Source organism: Lutra lutra, chromosome 7 (assembly GCF_902655055.1).
Source record: "Lutra lutra chromosome 7, mLutLut1.2, whole genome shotgun sequence".
In the NCBI taxonomy this organism is placed as follows: Eukaryota; Metazoa; Chordata; class Mammalia; order Carnivora; family Mustelidae; genus Lutra; species Lutra lutra.
This window is the reverse complement of record NC_062284.1, coordinates 4,223,952-4,240,955: the sequence shown is the minus strand read 5'-3', so window position 1 is coordinate 4,240,955 and position 17,004 is coordinate 4,223,952. Positions and strand designations below refer to the sequence as shown.

At 45.4% G+C, this 17,004-nt stretch overlaps 1 protein-coding gene across 1 annotated transcript in view; it reads left to right on the top strand.

Moving 5' to 3' along the window:
* Positions 1-17,004, top strand: part of PDE8A (phosphodiesterase 8A) — a 151,283-nt gene that overhangs the window by 88,525 nt on the left and 45,754 nt on the right. Inside the window, exons 6-8 of the mRNA XM_047735315.1 lie at positions 1,486-1,574; positions 11,036-11,114; positions 12,524-12,661. Of these exons, the coding sequence (XP_047591271.1) occupies positions 1,486-1,574; positions 11,036-11,114; positions 12,524-12,661 (306 nt within the window). The remainder of the gene's footprint in view (positions 1-1,485; positions 1,575-11,035; positions 11,115-12,523; positions 12,662-17,004) is intronic.

Below are 17,004 nucleotides of genomic sequence, written 5' to 3'. Positions count from 1 at the left end.
GGAGGCCATTTATAAGCTCACGTGTCTCCACATCCCACGATCTCACCGGCAGAGCAAGTGAGGGCAGCCGTGCCCTTGGACAGCTCCGGTCCCCACCCCGTCTGTTGGCAGTGGCACAAGCACTGTGCCCAGGACTCTCCTCCCTGTTCCTGGCGAGTCAGCAGTAGGTGCCCGTGTGGGTGGACGGCCTTCTCCGGGGTTCTGTGGAGTCGGGGCTGACCAAGAGCAGATGGCGGGTCCAGCACCGTCCTCCTCTCTCAGCTATGAGAGCTGGGAGCCACGGCACCTTTCTGACTTCTGTGAATGAGAAGGGCTGGGTTTTGGCCTGTGGATTAGGGACCACCATGTCCATGGCCGGCCTTGCCTCCTCCCCTCGCCTCCCAGAGACAGCAGTCACCATACTCTCTGGTCACTGTGCAGTTCGAGCTGTCGCCCATGGCCTCACTTGGTGCTCGTGGTCATCCGGAGTGGCTATGAGCAGGATGGTCTTGTTCTGCAGGTGAGGAAGCCGGCCCAGGAGAGTGGGGACCTTAGTCAGGGTCATATCATTTACAGGGCATGAACCTGGGGCTGACCATTAGCTGCTTGACACTCAGGCAAGATCCTGATCACTGTTTAAGTGGGAGACTGATCACCTTGCCTGTGGCAGAGCCAGGAGCTCTTTGAGGGGCCCATGTTCCAGATTGGTCTGGCTTTGGCTCGGAGGTGGTGACCTGCAGAGGCCCTGGCCTGCCTCTTAGGCCTCAGCCTCCTCCTCACCGGCAGAGGATCAGCCATGCATTGAGCGGGGGTCATAGAAATAGGGGTGAGTAACTGTTCCCAAATATTTCTGCTACCTCGATGGAACTAGGTGACAGAACACAGTGACTTCTAAGATGTCTTCATGGAATACATAATTTGGTGGTGGAATGGGTCCACACTTCTTGAACTGTGTCGTTTGCTGTGTGGTGAGATGCTTCCATTACATAAATGTTCTTACACGAGGTCGTCACTGTCCAGGGCAGTAAGGGCCATGGGACAAAGACGTGGAGGGCCAGCCTTTGGTGGCTTGGTTGAGCCGTGGTTCAAGGTGAGCGTAGGAAGGTGTCGCCCGAGTAGGGGTTCTCTTTGTGAAATCCTGGGGCAAAGAGAAGCGCAAGCGTATGTTTGCTTCCTGTGAGTGTGAACGGTTGTAACGAGAACGTGGAGTGTGCTCGGGCAGTTAATGGAAGTAGGACTTGAATTAAATAGATTTCTTCCTTCCACATATTCTAGGCTCTGATAGCAACATGGAGACATCCAAAATCCTCTCACCTCAAACAAAGCCTTTGTCGGAGCTCATTTGGTACCACAGGTTTCCTCTCTCAGTTCCTGTTCATCACTAAAGATGCAGGTTTTAGATTCCCGTTACCCGCTGGAGAAGTCTGCTGAAGAGGTGTTTTTGTGGATGGACATACTGACTTCCAGAGGTGCACTGCTTTATCCACGTGTCCTTTCTCTTCGCAGAGGTATGTGGAGAACCCCAGTCTCATGGCCTGCTACAACGAGCTGCTCCAGCTGGAGTTCGGAGAGGTGCGGTCCCAGCTCAAACTCAGGTAATCGGTCCCGCCCCGGCTGGGATGCCCGCGCTGCAGTGTGCAGGGGGCTCCGCCAGGGAGGTCTGGGCTGTGGCTCTTTGGGCTCTAACCGACCTCCCGCTGAGGTGGGAGCGGGCGGCGACTCGGGGACTCTCCTCACACAGACTCTTGGCGTCCACCCGGGCGTCCCTCGAGTGGTCCTGTTAGTGATGGGAGACTCGCGCTTAGCGGTGGGGCTCTGAAAGAATGTAGACGGAAATAGAAATACTGAATTATCTGATTAGTTTTTTACAAAATTAAAAAATAACTTGTGTACACCCCAACCTACCAATACTAGTTACCTTTGCTAGGTGACATGTTTTCTTCTCTGCAGATAATCATTTTTTAATTTGCTCCTGAGCAATAGGTTTCGTTTTAAGGTAATTGAGTAGAAACCTAGTTCCTTGTACGATTGGAAAAGCAAAAAATTAGTAAAATTATATGAGTTTGCTAGAAGGAGGAAAAAGTCAGCAGCTCTTTGTCATCCTGGGTTTCTTCCTTGGGTGGTCTTTTCTTGCACATTTCCAGGGACCAAGGGGAGAATGAGGTGACTGTGTGTGGAGGTGCCCAGGACAGAGGTAAGGGGGTCAGGTCTTGAGGGAGGGAGATGAGTGGGGACCAGTGCCGGGTTCCACATGCAGGAAGCAGAAGTACTTCCAGACCAAAGGAAATGAAGCTTGAGGTAGCAGAGAAGTTCTGACGAGCAGACGTGTTTCAAGGCGTGTTTCAGAAGAGCTTCGTTGCCGGGTTTTGTCAGGAAGCTGAGGTGGATGGCTGCCTTGAGGCCTGCTCCTCCCTCCCTCGGGATGCAGGCCGGCTGCAGCGTCCCCACAGCAAGTGAGGCTGGCGGCCTGAGAGGAACGTGTCCTCATCAGTTGCTGATACTAGAGCTTATCTGGTCGGGTCAGGGTGCAGCAGTGACCCCCAGGGGGATGAAGTGAGTTAGATTTGAGACCTCAGAAGTGGCACGCAGCACAGGGAATCCCTCTGGGTGTGATCAGCCTTTCCTAGCCTGTGGTCATTGTCTCTCCTTCACCCCTAAATCTGACTGTAACCTCTGACCTTCCTTCTTGTATCCCTTCGCTCAGTGAACACAGCATCACCTCCCCTGTGGTCCTAGACTGAAACCACTGCGTCTCCTTCATGCATCCCCAACTCCAGTCACTGACCCAGTCCTGTCGGTTTTGCTTCCTGAGTATCTGTGGAATGTGCCCACTTACCTTCCTCTTTAGGCCACTCTTTCCTCTTACGGGACTATTGAGCTATCAGTCAGTCTCCCTGCATCCTTCTTGACTCCTCCTTGTCATTCTCCACACCACAGTGACATGCAGTTCCACTCGTGAGTGGGCTTTCCACCTCCCCATTGCCTTTAGGATGAAGTCCAGGCTCTCAGATATGGCCTGCACAGCTCTCTTGTGGTGCGTCTTCTGCTTACCTCTCTATCCCCATCTGCCATCGTGCCCTGCTTTGTTCTCTGCCCCAGCTGGCAACCAAGGGAGAAGTCCGTAGTGAAGGGAAGGGAAGATACGAAGGGAAGGGGGTGATGTGGGCTAGAGACCTGGGAGAAATCCAGGCTTGTTTTGCTAGATGTTCAAATGCGCTAACAAGCTCTATAACAAGCACCTTTGTGTTGCCGCTAGATCAGTAAACTGGAATGTAAAGTGTAGAAATAGACTTGAGTATATTTACGAATTTAGCATATGATCAACATGGCAGCTTAAATCAACATGGAAAAGGGCAGACTTTTCAGTGAATAGAATCGTGACAACTTGTTAACTGTTTGGAAGGAAAATTAAGTTACATCTTGATCTCACACCCAACCCCAAAATAAATTCCAGAGACTTGATGTTAAAAGTGGGGCTACGTGACTACTAAAAATATAAGCGAACATATGTAATTGGATGATGAAGTCTTTTTAAATTCGGCATGGCATAAAAGCCAGATTGGGTAAAGAGAGTCAGATTAAACACTGTAAAAATGTTAGGCTTGTCTACAGTTTTTTTAAAAAAACCTTAAATAATGTTACATTTTTATTTTATTTTAAAGATGTATTTATTTATTTGAGAGAGAGCGTGTGCACATGAACGTGAGGGGCAGAGAGGTGGGGAGAGAGAATCTTAAGCAGAACTCCCTGCTAGGCATGGACCCTGATGGGGGGATCGATCTCACGATCCTAAGATCACAACCTGAGCCAAAACTGAGAGATGCTTAGCTGACTCTGCCACCCAGGCACCCCAATATTGTTACATTTTTAGATAAATAACATATGGGGGAGAATATGTCTGTAGCATATAGGACAGACAGGTTAAAACCCAATAGTATAAAGAGCTTTGATGGATCATTGAAAAATGGAAACATCCAGTAGAAAAAATTAAAAAGGCCATGATCAGGCAGTTCACAGGAGATATTAATGGCCAGTTGACGTGAAAAGACAGATATCTACTTCACTAGTAATCAAAGAAATGAAAATGAGAATGATACACTATCTTTTATTTATTAAATCTGCAACAATTTTAAAAAGAATGATCAAACTGAGTAGAGCTTCTCACAGATCCATCTACTCTAAGCTTGATATATCAGAGTTGGGAACTTCTTGCTCATTGTTTATTTGTTTATTTTTTAAATAATAGTTTCATTGATATATAATTCACATTTCACCACTTGATTTTTATATACCCAAGAAATAAAAGCTAATTTCTATTGTCTAGGCTGCTTTGTTTTGTTTAGTGAGATAGTTTGTTAATACCAGGAATAATGTAAAAGCTTTGCTATTGTTAGTTTCCTTAATATTGTCTTTGCATTTTATGAACAAGCAGGCAGTTGCTTTCTTTTTTTCCATCTTCTGAGGCATATAAGAGAACTAAATTGGAAGCAACCTAAATGTCCAATCATGGGGTATTTGTTGAATAGATTATGGTATAACTTTAAATAGAACAGTGCCATTTCTTTCAGCTTAAAGAACTCCCTTTAACGTTTCTTGTAAAGCTGATTAGTGGTGATGAACTTTAGCTTTTGCTTATTTGGAAAACTCTTGGTCTCGCTGGGTGGCAGTCTTGTCAGGTAGAGTATTCTTGGTTGCAGGGTATTTACCATCAGCACCTTGAGTAAGTCATGGCACTTCCTTCTGACCTGCAGAGTTTCTGCTTAGAAAATTATTGATTTCTTCCAGCTGAAAAGAAATGGCACTAATTAATAATAAGAAAATATGTGAAAGTAAAAAATGTCCCTGGAAAAGGTAAATCTATAGTAAAGGTAGCAGATTCATCACTTATAAAGCCAGTATGAAGGTCAAAAGACAGAAGTAGTAAAATTAAGGAAAGCTACAATAACTAGTTAAGGGATACATAAAATAGTGTAAAATGTGACATTAAAAACAAAACGAAGGGTTAGTAAAAATATGTTTTTGAACTATGTTCAAATTTAAGTTGTTACCAACTTAAAATAGACTGTTAAATATATAGGACAATATATGTGAACTTCAGGGTAACCACGAAGCAAAACTGACAGCAAATACACAAAAGAGAATGAGAAAGAAATGTAAACATAACACTATAGAAAGTTACCAAACCAGAAAGAGAAGAAAGGAACAGAGAGGAACTACAGAAACATCCACAAAACAGTGAACAAAAATGGCAGTAATACCCAATAATTACGTTAAGTGTAAATAGATTAAATTATCTAATCAAAAAGCATGATGCTTGAATCAAAAATTAATAATTTTTAAAAAGACTCGTCTGTGTGCCTGCCTACAAGAGACTGGCTTCAGAAGTAAGGATACACACAGAATGAAAGGGAAGGGATGGAAAGTGATATTCTATATTGGAAACAAAAAGGAAGCTGGTATAACTATATTCATATGAGACAAAATCGACTTTAAAACAAAGGCTGTAATTAAAGAAAAGAAGGGCATTACATAATGATAAAGAGGTCAACCCCAGAAGAAAATACAACATTTTAAAATATATATCCATCCATCATGGGAGCACCAGAATATATATAAAGCAAATATTAAGAAGCATAAAGGGAGAAATTGACAATATAATTGTAGTAGAGGACTTAGCCCACTTAAATCAGTGGATAGATCATCCAGATAGAAAATAAATAATGGAACATTGGCCTTAAACAACACAGTAGACCAGATGAACTTAATAGATACATACAAAACGTTTCATGCAAAAGCAGCAAGATGCATAATCTTCTTAAATGCACATGCAGCATTCTCCAGGATAGATCATGTTAGGCCACAAAAGAAGTCTCAGTACTTTCAAGAAGACTGAAATCATAGCAGGCATCTTTTCTGACCACAGTGGTATGAAACTAGAAGTGAATTACAAGAGGAATACTGGAAAAACCAGAAAAATGTGGAGAATAAGACAATATGCTACTGCACAACCAAAGGGCTATCAAAAAAATCAAAGGAGGAATTTTTTTAAATGCTTAGAAACAAATGAAAGAAGGAATATAACACACCAAAATCTGTGACATTGCAGCAAAAGTGGCTCTAAAAGGGAAGTTCGTAGCAATACAAGCCTACCTGAAGAAAAAGAAAAATCTTAAACAATAACTTTACACCTAAAGCAACTAGAAAAAGAAGAACAAACAAAGCTTCAAAGTTAGTAGAAGGAAGGAAATAGGATCAGGGTAGAAATGAAATAGAGACGAAAAAGATCAGTGAAACTAAGAGCTGGTTCACTGAAAGATAAAACTGACAAACCTTTAGCTGGACTCACCAAGGAGGAAAAAAGAGGGCTCAAATAAATAAAATCAGAAATGAAAGGGAACTTAGGATACCACAGAAATATAAAGAATCGCAAGAGACAACTTTGTACAATTGTGTACCAACAATTAGAAGAAATGGATAAATTCCTAGACACATACAATCTTCTAAGACTGAATCATGAAGAGACAGAAAATATGAGCAAATTACTAGTAAGGAGATTGGATCAGTAATCAAAAACCTCCCAACAACAGAGTCCAGGACCAGATGAAATCTATAAACTTTCTAGTGAATGTTTGTGAAATCTACCAAACACTCAAAGAAGAATTAATGCCAGTTCTTCTCAGATTCTTCCAAAAAAAAAAAAAAAAAAAAAGGGAATTCTTCCAAACTCAGTTTATGAGGCCAGATTTACCTTGGTGCCAAAAGCGGATGAGGATGCCACAAAGTAGTAAAATGACAGGCCACTATCCCTGATGAACGTAGATGCAAAAATCCTCAACTAACTATTAGCAAACTGAATTCAGCAATACATTAAAAGGATCATATAGGATCATTTATTGGGGGGGGATAAAAGGGTGGTTCAACCTACAAATCAAATCGACATGATACACCACATTAACAAAATGAAAGCTAAAAAATCCTATGGTCATCTCAATAGATGTAGAAAGAACATTTGACAGAGTGTAACATCCATTCATAATAAAAACACTCCACCAAGTGGGTATGGGAGAACATATCTCAATGTAAGAAAGGCCACGTATGACAAACTCACAGATAACCCCATACTCAGTAGTGAAAAGCTGAAAGCTTTCCTTCTAAGATCAGAAGCAAGACAAGAATCTCCCCTCCCCCCACCCCACCATACACACTTTTATTTAACGTAGTACTGGAAGTCCTAGCCAGAGCAGTTAGCAAGAAAAAGAAATAAAAGGCATCCAAATTGGAAATGAAAAGGTGAAACTGCCACTCTTTGCAGATAAAATGGTACTCTATGATGAAAACCCTAAAGATGCCACCAAAAGCTACTAGAGCTAATAAACGATTCACTAAGGTTCCAGGATGCAAAATCAATATGCAAAGTTCCTTTGTATTTCTATACACTAATAGTGACCTATCCAAAAGAAAAATCCCATTTAAAATTGCTTCAAAAAGAATAAAATGCCTAGGAATAAATGATCAAGGAGGTAAGAAACCTGTACACTGAAAACTGTAAGACATTGATAAAAGGAATTGGAGACTACACAAATAAACAGGAAGATACACCACGCTCATGGATTGGAATAATTAATATTGTTAAAATGTCCATACTGTGCAAAGCAATCCGCACAGTTAATGTAATCCCTATCAAAATTCCATTGACATTTTTCACAGAAGTAGAACAGATAATCCCCAAAATCTATATGAAACCATAGAAGACCCTGAATAGCCAATGGAATCTTGAGAAAGAAGAACAGAGCTGGAGGTAGCACATTCCCTGATCTCAGACTACGCTACCAGCCTACAGTAATCAGAACAGTACGGTCCTGGCATGAAAACAGACACATGGATCAATGGAATAGAACAGAGAGCTCAGAAATAAACCCATGTTTATGTGGTCAGTTAACCTACAACAAAAGAGGCTAGAGTATACAACGGGGAAAGGACAGTTTTTTAAATTGTTGTAAGGAATACTGGACCGTTATGTTAACCTTATACAAACGTTAACTCAATGCATTAAAGACTTATATGTAAGACCTGAAACCATAAAATTCTTAGAAGAAAAATAGGTAGCAAGCTCCTTGACACTGGTTTTAATGATTTTTTTGGGGGGAGGGGATCACACTCCAAAGACAAGGGCACAAAAGCAAAAATAAATGAGACTACATCAAACTAAAAAGCTTCTGCATAGTGAAGGAGGACACCAACAAAGTGAAAAGTCAACCTCCTGAACGGGAGAAGATATTTGCTAATCATCTAGCCTCTAAGAGTTAATATCCAAGATATGTAAAGAATTTACACAACTAAGTAACAAAAAAAAATGATAAAGAAATGGGTGGAGAATCTAAATAGATACTTTGTTGAAAGAAGACAGATGGCCAACAGGCACATGAAAATGATACTTAAGATCGCTAATCCTCAAGGAAATTCAAGTCAAAATCCCAGTGAGAGATCACCTTATACCTGCCAGAATAGCTAATACCAAAACCACAAGATCCAGAGGCGCCTGGGTGGCTCACTGGGTTAAAGCCTCTGCCTTCGGCTCAGGTCATGATCCCAGGATCCTGGGATCGAGCCCCACATCGGGCTCCCTGCTCAGAGGGGAGCCTGCTTCCTCCTCTCTCTCTGCCTGCCTCTGCCTACTTGTGATCTGTGTCAAATGAATAGATAAAATCTTAAAAAAAAAAACACATACAAGGGGCACCTAAGTGGCTCAGTGGGTTAAGCCTCTGCCTTCGGCTCAGGTCATGATCTCAGGGTCCTGGGATCGAGCCCCACATTGGGCTCTCTGCTCAGCGGGGAGCCTGCTTCCCCCCCTTCTCTGCCTGCCTCTCTGCCTGTGATCTCTCTGTCAAATAAATAAAATCTTTAAACACACACACACACACACACACAAGATACAGTGTTGGTGAGGATGTGGAGGGAAAGGAACCTTCATGCACTGTCGGTAGGAATGCAAACAGGTGCGGCACTGTGGAAGACAGAAGTTTCCTCCAAAAGGTTAAAAATAGAATTACCATATGAGCCAGTAATTCCACTACTGGTATTTACCCAAAGAATACAAAAACACTAACTCCAAAATGTAGTAAGCTCTTCTGGGTTTACTGCAGCATTATTTACAAGAGCCAGTTATAGAAGTAATCCGAATAGCCATCAGTAGGTAAGTGGCTAAAAAAAGATGTTTTACATATATATATATTCATTCCGTAGTGTGTGTGTGTATACACACACACACACGCACACACACATATAATAGAATATTATTCAGCCATAAAAAGAATGAAATCTTGCCCTGAGAGAAAGGTAATTAAGTGAAATCTGAACAACAAAACCAAACCAAACCTAGAGTCGTAAATACAGAGAACAGAGTGATGGCTACCAGAGGGAAGGGGGTTTGGGCCGGAGGCACAGGGGATCCTGAGGCACAGAACTACAGTTAGAAGTACCTCAGGCGGGTGCAGTGTACATCGTGGGGAACAGAGTCAAGTAATACAGTCAGCCCTGGAACCATGCAGGGCTGGGAGTACTGACCCTCCTTGCAGTGGAAAATCCGTGTATAACTTCCGACTCCCCAGAAGCTTATGTACTAGCAGCCTACTGTAGACCGGAAGCCTTATCCATAACATAACCAGTCAATTAACAGATTTTGTATGACATGTGTATTACATAGTATGTCCTCACAACAAAGTAAGCCAGGGAAAAGAAAATACTACTAAAAAGATCATAAGGAAGAGAAAATACACTTACAGTACTGTATGTATTAGAGAAAATCCACGTATAAGTGAACCCTGCAGTTTGAACCTGTGTGTTCAAGGGTGAGCTGTATTGTAGTAATTTTGTATGGTGACAGATGACACCTAGACTTGCTGTGGTGATCACTTGCAATGTGTACAAATTTCGAGTCACTATGTTTTACACCTGAAGCTAATAGAATCTTACATGTCAACTATATTTCATTAGAAAAGACTGAATTATCTTTCTGGTAACTGTGAAAATTAATGTTGTGATATGAATAGGCATCAAAGATTATACTGCCAGGTGTATACGGAAGCTGTTCTATAGATATATATCAGGTAGCTTGTTAATAAAATTACTGTTGACCCTTGAACAACATGGGTTTGAACTGTGCAGGTTCACTTATATGTGGATTCTTTTTACTAAATACCTATAAATGTATTTTCTCTTCCTTATGATCTGTTCACTAGCATTTTCTTTTCTCAAGCTTACTTTATTGTGAGAAGCAGTTTATGTATGTGTGTGTATGTATGTATGTATATATGGCATATAACATACAAAATCTGTGTTGATTGACTGGTTATATTACGGATAAAGCTTCCGGTCTACAGTAGGTGTAGTCTAATAGTATTTAAGTTCCTGGGGAGTCAAAAGTTACATGCAGATTTTTTTTTACTGCACAGGGGGTCGGCACTCTTAACCCTGCCTTATTCAAGGTTAACTGTATGGATTAAGGTTAAGGTTGACTTTTCTGGATTTGGTGATGATTATCATCTTTTTAAGTTTGTAATTTGTTATGATTTCTTTCCTCTTTCCAGATACATATTCTTCTTTACACACAAAAAAAGAATAACAAGTGACTGACAGCCTCCTTTCTGTTGGTCTCTGTGCAGGATTCTTGATTCTCTTCTCTCCTGTAGTCCTCAGGAGACTGGGGACATGGGGAGAAGGAAGACTCGAGAGGTTCAGTCCTGTGCGCAGGGGCACAGAGCGGGAGAAGGGCTGTGATCTGGCCTGGTGTGTGTCCCACCCTGTCCTCATGCTGGAAGTGGTGGTGGTGGGGGGGGACATCCATTGTGCTTTGTAGTCGTGGTCGCAAGTAGCGTGGTCGTGGAACATTTTTCTTTTTTAATATTTTCCTCCTTTTTCTTGAGTTAGTATTTATTACTCTTATCCTCAAATGAAAAACACATTTAAATAAGTCAATAATGCAATAACCCAAGATTGTATTGTATTTTTTGTAGTATTTACATTAATCAGTTCCCCCTTTTTTTTCCTACCCATTAAGGGCTTGTAACTCAATATTCACTGCATTAGAGAAAAGTCAAGAAGCAATTGAAATTACAAGTGAAGACCGCGTTATACAGGTTTGTCATTTGGGAAGTTCATTTTTCTGAATTTCTGGTATTGTTTCTTCTTTTAGGATTGAACCTCTCCAGTATGATCTTTTTTTTTTTCTTTTTCAAGTTAAAGAGACCAAGTTTTCCTTAGAGGATTATCAGAACAAAATCTAAAATACATAATTATAATTTAAAGTTCCCGATAGATAAGAAAATATACTAATAATTACTTAAGGTGCTAGAAAACATTCTGTGGAAATGCCACATTTGCATTTATTACTGCTCACCTTTCCATTTGCTTATTTAGCAAGAGGAGACTCGTATCCAGAGGGATTACCACTGTGGTCTGCAAGCTCTGGCCTTTCTCACTATTTTTGAAGAGAGTTTACACCTATAGAAATTTACTAGAAACTACTCAGAATTTCCAGAATAACCTAGTAATTGCTGAACAAAAGCGGCTTCACAGAAGCGGCTTGAGATAACATGGCTTCTACTTTTAGAGAGCAGAAGAGGGCTTGTGCGGAGGAAATGCTCCTCCTGTCCGAGAATCAGCCTCGCCTTCCTGTCCCTCCCGAGCAGGCCCGCTCTTCACTGTAACTTGCCACTTGCTCGGGAGAGAGAGGCAGCCTGGCCGGGGCTGGGGGCAGGTGGGTGGGGGGTTTGCAGGCAGCCGCCAGGCCGTCCTAGCTGAGCGTGGTCGGGCGGGCTGCTTCGTCTCCCAGCTGTACAGACGGCAGTGGTAGTCATGGTCCCAGCAGCCTGCCGTCTGTCAGGAGGTTCTCAGTGGGTGCGTGTGTGCCGAGGGCTCCCTACCGTGTCTAGTGAGGAACACAGACCTTAAGTGCTGTCAGTTAACTGCTTCATCAGGCACAACTTTCCTGTACATCTTCTTCTAGTCTTCTGGTCCTCCTTGAAATTCAGCCACACGGCCTGGCCTCTGTGAACATCCCAGTTTGCAGCCTGCTTTCCCAGCACATTCCTCCTGTGTATCACATGAGAGCGGCCACCTAGAGGTTCCTTCCCATTAAACAGATGCACAGACTGAGACTTACAGGGTTAGGTGACTTGCTGGAGGAGAGCCTTGGTGCTTCATTCTACTGTATTGTCACCCAAAAAATCCTTCTGTAGCTCCTTGGGCCTGTCCCCACGTGGCTTCTTTCCTCTGTTGGTGTTCAAGGGGGATGGGGTCAGCTCCTCTTTCTGGGACCCCAGGGACCAGAGCAGACCAGCCAGGTGTCCCCAGAACAGAGGCTTCTCCTGGACTCCAGGGATCTCCTGGGGCTTTGCTTTTATGGCTTTCGAACTGTCATGGTTAAGCTCCAGGCCCCTGAGCTTTTTGGGCAGAAAATGTGAGAGCTTGGGTGAATGCCCTTCATAGTCCTCTTTTCAAATTCTCTTTTAATTTGCTTGATGTTGTTTCTCTTGTCTCCCCCCAGTATGCAAATCCTGCATTTGAAACAACCATGGGCTATCAGTCAGGTGAATTAATAGGAAAGGAGTTAGCAGAAGTGCCTATAAATGAAAAAAAAGCTGATTTGCTCGATACTATAAATTCGTGCATCAGGATAGGCAAGGTAAGTAAGAGGTCAGTACCTTTTTTACTTTCATGTAACAAAGAGGAAAAGAAGGAGACGTATTCACTGAGTGTGGCATGTGCCAGGTAATGTGAGTCTCACTCTTCCCAGGAGCCCGGGGAAGTGCCAGTGGTGGTGTCCCTGCTACTCCCATTTTGCAGATGAGGAAACGAGGATCAAGGAAGTGTAGGGTGTGATTAGCTGTTATGCAGAGTAACTTTGATTGACACTTGAAATCAGTGTCTTCTTCTCTGTAATAAGTAAATTGATCTTGCTAATAATGGATGGTCTAAGTGGTAGATGTTGGCACGTGCCTTTGGGCCGAGGATTGCCAGTGAGGTCCCAGAGTCTCAAACACATCTGAGCCCAACAAGTCTCTGAGGCTCGTGCATGTGTTCAGCCTTTTCTGGAGTGCCTCCTGCGGGCCGGCGCTCTGCTAGGTTCTGGTCCAGAGAGAAGAGTGAACACAGGCTGCTGCCTTAGAGAACTCCTGTTCCAGACCGTGAACATGACAGGTCACTTTATCGTGGTGCCGGAGGGTCAGGCGGGAGGAAGGCAGGCTTGGTCCGCAAGGGTGTTTCTCGGAGCACTGGCTTCTGGCAGCCCCGCACAGTTACTAGGTTTTCATGTGTGATGACAAGGAAAAGGCTACTGCTTTTCAGAGTCTTTCCTGCTGGGCTCTTGTGTCCCTTTGCTCTCCTCTGGCCCTGAGCACACCAGTTTGCCTTGCAGTGAAAAGAAGGAGAGGGCAGGCTGGCTGTGAGGGCCCAGTGACACACTCTCAGGAGAATAACAGAAGTGGGTGCTAGCCAAATCCCATTCTGCCTCCACCTTTCTGTCAAGGATGATGATTTTCTTGCAAGAGAGAGTAGCAGGTCTCTGGAAAGTGCACTGAAGGCTGAGATGGATGAGGAGTCCATCGGGGGCTCAGGCACCCCGGGTTCCCTCGCTCACTGAGAAGGGGCATCCTCAGAAGGCAGTGACCAGACAGCAGTCTCACTGACCCAGAAGCCATGGGGGGCTTTCCCATGGCCTTCCCAGTCCTGCTAGAGAAGGGGTCAGCCAGTGCTTTTGTTGTGAGGGCCAGCTGGGCAGGAGCCAGAGAGGACGGCCCTCCTGCACCTTGATCTGACCACAAGAACACTGGGGCATCCCACCATCATGGAGGAAAGTGAGGGGAGAGGGGAGGGGGCGGTTAGGGGCACGTGAGGCCGTGGGATGCAGCCAAATCCATGTGAAGAGCGTCTCGCCTCCTAAGTAATGTTCCTGGCACCAGTACAAAGGGCCTCAGGCTTGAACAGCAGGATACCTGTTCTCTAAAATCCATGTTTGTTGTGAGCAGAGAATCTGAAAGATTATCCTATTATTGACCTCCGTATCTCTTGATTTCAAAAAGGAGCCTGCTTACTGATTTGGCGTATCTAGGAGTTCCTAGGGTAGAAGAGCAGCCAGTGTCCTTTGGCCGCGCCCTGCTGGTTTGTGGCGACCCTGCAACAGGACTGGCCGCTTGGTTGGGCACAGTTTTGGGAATGAAAGAATATGGGGCCTTTCTGATTGAGTCTCCCGAGGGAGGGAGAAGCAGGGCGACTCTGGCCTGGGCTCAGTGGGGAGAGCCCAGAGGTGCCCTGGGAATCGGAATGGGGACTCGGGAGGTGGTTAGCCCCTCAGGCGGGGGCTTCAGAGGGTCAGAGCCCAGGTGTGCCACTTGGGGGCAGAGAAGAAGTCCCGATGCTGCTCCAGCGGAGAGCCCGCAAACAGGCTCTGCACAGCCCCTCCAGCTGGTGCTCTCAGCCAGGGGCTCCTCTCTGGGGAGGCAACGCTGCTATCAGGGACCTTGGTTTTCAGCCTCCATGCTTGTATGCTTCTTTGCATCACCGTGTATATCCTTCCCGATGGCCTCCCTTTCCTCGACCCGAAGACTTCTCTGGCAGGGCTCTAGAACCCATGCTCTCCTCTCCTCACGCACCTGAGCCTTCCGGGGGCTCTTCCCTTGGACACTGTGTCTTGCAGGTGCCGGGGGAATGTCAGGGCTCGGCGCCGGCCTGCACCTGATGCCTGGCTGCAGAGGCGAGTGTCTGGAAACTTGGAGTTCCCATGGCTCCTCTGCTTTCCTCCCTCGTAGGCTCCCCACTTCTCATGACTCTTCCCGTTTCCTCCCAGGTGTACCAGGGTTCTTTGTCCCTGCTCTGCCCAGAAAGCTCCTTGTTTGGCGAGGCCCCTTGGCTGCTCTGCGGGGGCGGCCCGCTCCTCCCCACTCTGAGCCGCAGCTGCTCTCCAGGGTCTCGAGCAGCTTCCCACCCCCATCATGAAATTGCCTTGTCCAACAGCAGTTTCCCCTCATCCCCCCAACAAAAAACCTGTCCTCTCCAGCCTCTGCGGTCTCTGCTTGTTGGCCGCCTGTTCCTGGACTCTTCCCTGGACTCCGTTCCTTTAGTGGTTTTGCTTCCTCTCTACCCTTCAGTGTCCATTTCATCACTGAGCTGTGGTGTCTGTTAAACGTGCATCTGAGTGCCTGGGCCTGACCCGTGTGGGGCCTCCTTCCCACCTCTGGACGGTGCTGGCTGAATCCAGTCAGCACACGCGGCGCTCCCAAGTGGTCAGTCTGATCTGGCGCAGAGTTCCCGTCCCTCGGCCTGGCTGCAGGGATTCTATGCTCTGACCTTGGCCTACCTTTTCGATTCAGGGAACAGAAGCCCCAGTGACCTTGATGGTTGACAGTGTGCAGGCCCTGCGCCAGCCCTGGGGCCAGAGCAGCCCGCTGATTGGGCACCCAGAGGGGGCTATCGTAGCAGTCGGAGGAGCCCAGCTCGGTGTTAGCCTGCCCCGGGACAGAAGCGGGGTGTGGGCCTTAGTACAGTTACGACGGGAGCCCGGCCCGGGGAGGCATGTGCAAAACCACCTGGGCCGGAAACAGGCCATTTACTGAATGTTTGCCACATGTAAGACTTCGCTGACTTTCTGTGCGTTACCAGATGGGATCTTCCATCATCGCATTCTAAGGTAGTACTGCGTTATTCTCAAGATCTGAAACTCATATATTTATGAGAGGTCAATATCAATCTTTTTTTAAAGATTTTATTCATTTATTTGACAGAGATCACAAGTAGGCAGAGAGGCAGGCAGAGAGAGACACAGGCTCCCCACGGAGCAGATAGCCCGATGCGGGGCTCGATCCCAGGATCCTGGGACCATGTTCTGAGCCGAAGGCAGAGGCTTTAACCTACTGAGCCACCCAGGTCCCCGAGAGGCCAATATTTTTGATAAGAAGTAGGATCTGTGCTAAGTAACTATTTTGTTTCTGTTAATGACTGGAGAACTTAGAGGCGAAGCTGTTCTCCAAGCAGAGGCCCTGGCTCGCTTGCCCAGTTCCTCAGCCAGAACGCAGAGCTCTGGTTCGACTGGCTTATTCCTCTGCTTGGGATCTGGCGACTGCTCACGTCTCTTCAGAAAGGATTAGAGGAGAAAGCCCTGCAGATAGATTTATAAGTGCTAATTGATGGATGGATTGAATTGGTCTCCCATTTTTCTCCCTCTCTTTTATGTAACAGCTCTATTGAGAGAATTCTCTATTGAGACTAAGCAAGAATTCACATACTATACAATTCACCCATTTAAAGTCTATAGTTCACTGGTGTTGGGTCTATTCACAGAGTTTTGCAAACATCACTACAATCAGTTTCCCCCATTTTTCTTGATAGTGAGCTTCAGAAGTAAGTCTTGTACCTGTCTGCAGCAGCCTCCTGCAGTGGGTATGCGGGCTGTGGATACGGAAGGCCGGCGGTAGCTTCCAGTCTCGGGACCCCTGTTTAGCCCTTGCCTGCCACAGGCCATTCTCCTTTCAGAACTGTAGTGTGTCAGACCCTCACCTCCCTTCTGTCCCCGGGCCAGTAAGCACGGAGCTGGGCTCTCGGGCTCTTACTTCAGTCCTTCCTTGGTGCAGTGTTTTCACAAGTATACCGGGGCAGGGGGAGCATCAGGAACCCTCCTTTGCTTCTGTCAGAATGTCCTGGCTTCTGCTGAATCCACTTTCTCAGAGGAGCCTGAAGAGATTCTCCTGTGGGCATTTGCATGCAGGTTGCCAGGCTGTAAGCATGGAAGATTCTAGAATGGACCCGTGTGAGTGTCTGGACAGGAGAGTTGAGCTAGGCCACCAAGGCTGCCATGGTGGTCTGCTTCCTGCCTCAGTCAGCACCAGGTCCTAAGAGATCTAGAAGGTCCGGAAGATTAGAGAACACCCTAAGAGTTGAGTGTCCTATAGTGGATTTTAGGGCTCTTCATAGCTTAAGGACCTTGGTAACTCTTGGAGGAATTATTCAGAACATTTTAGGTGGTGACAAAGTCCA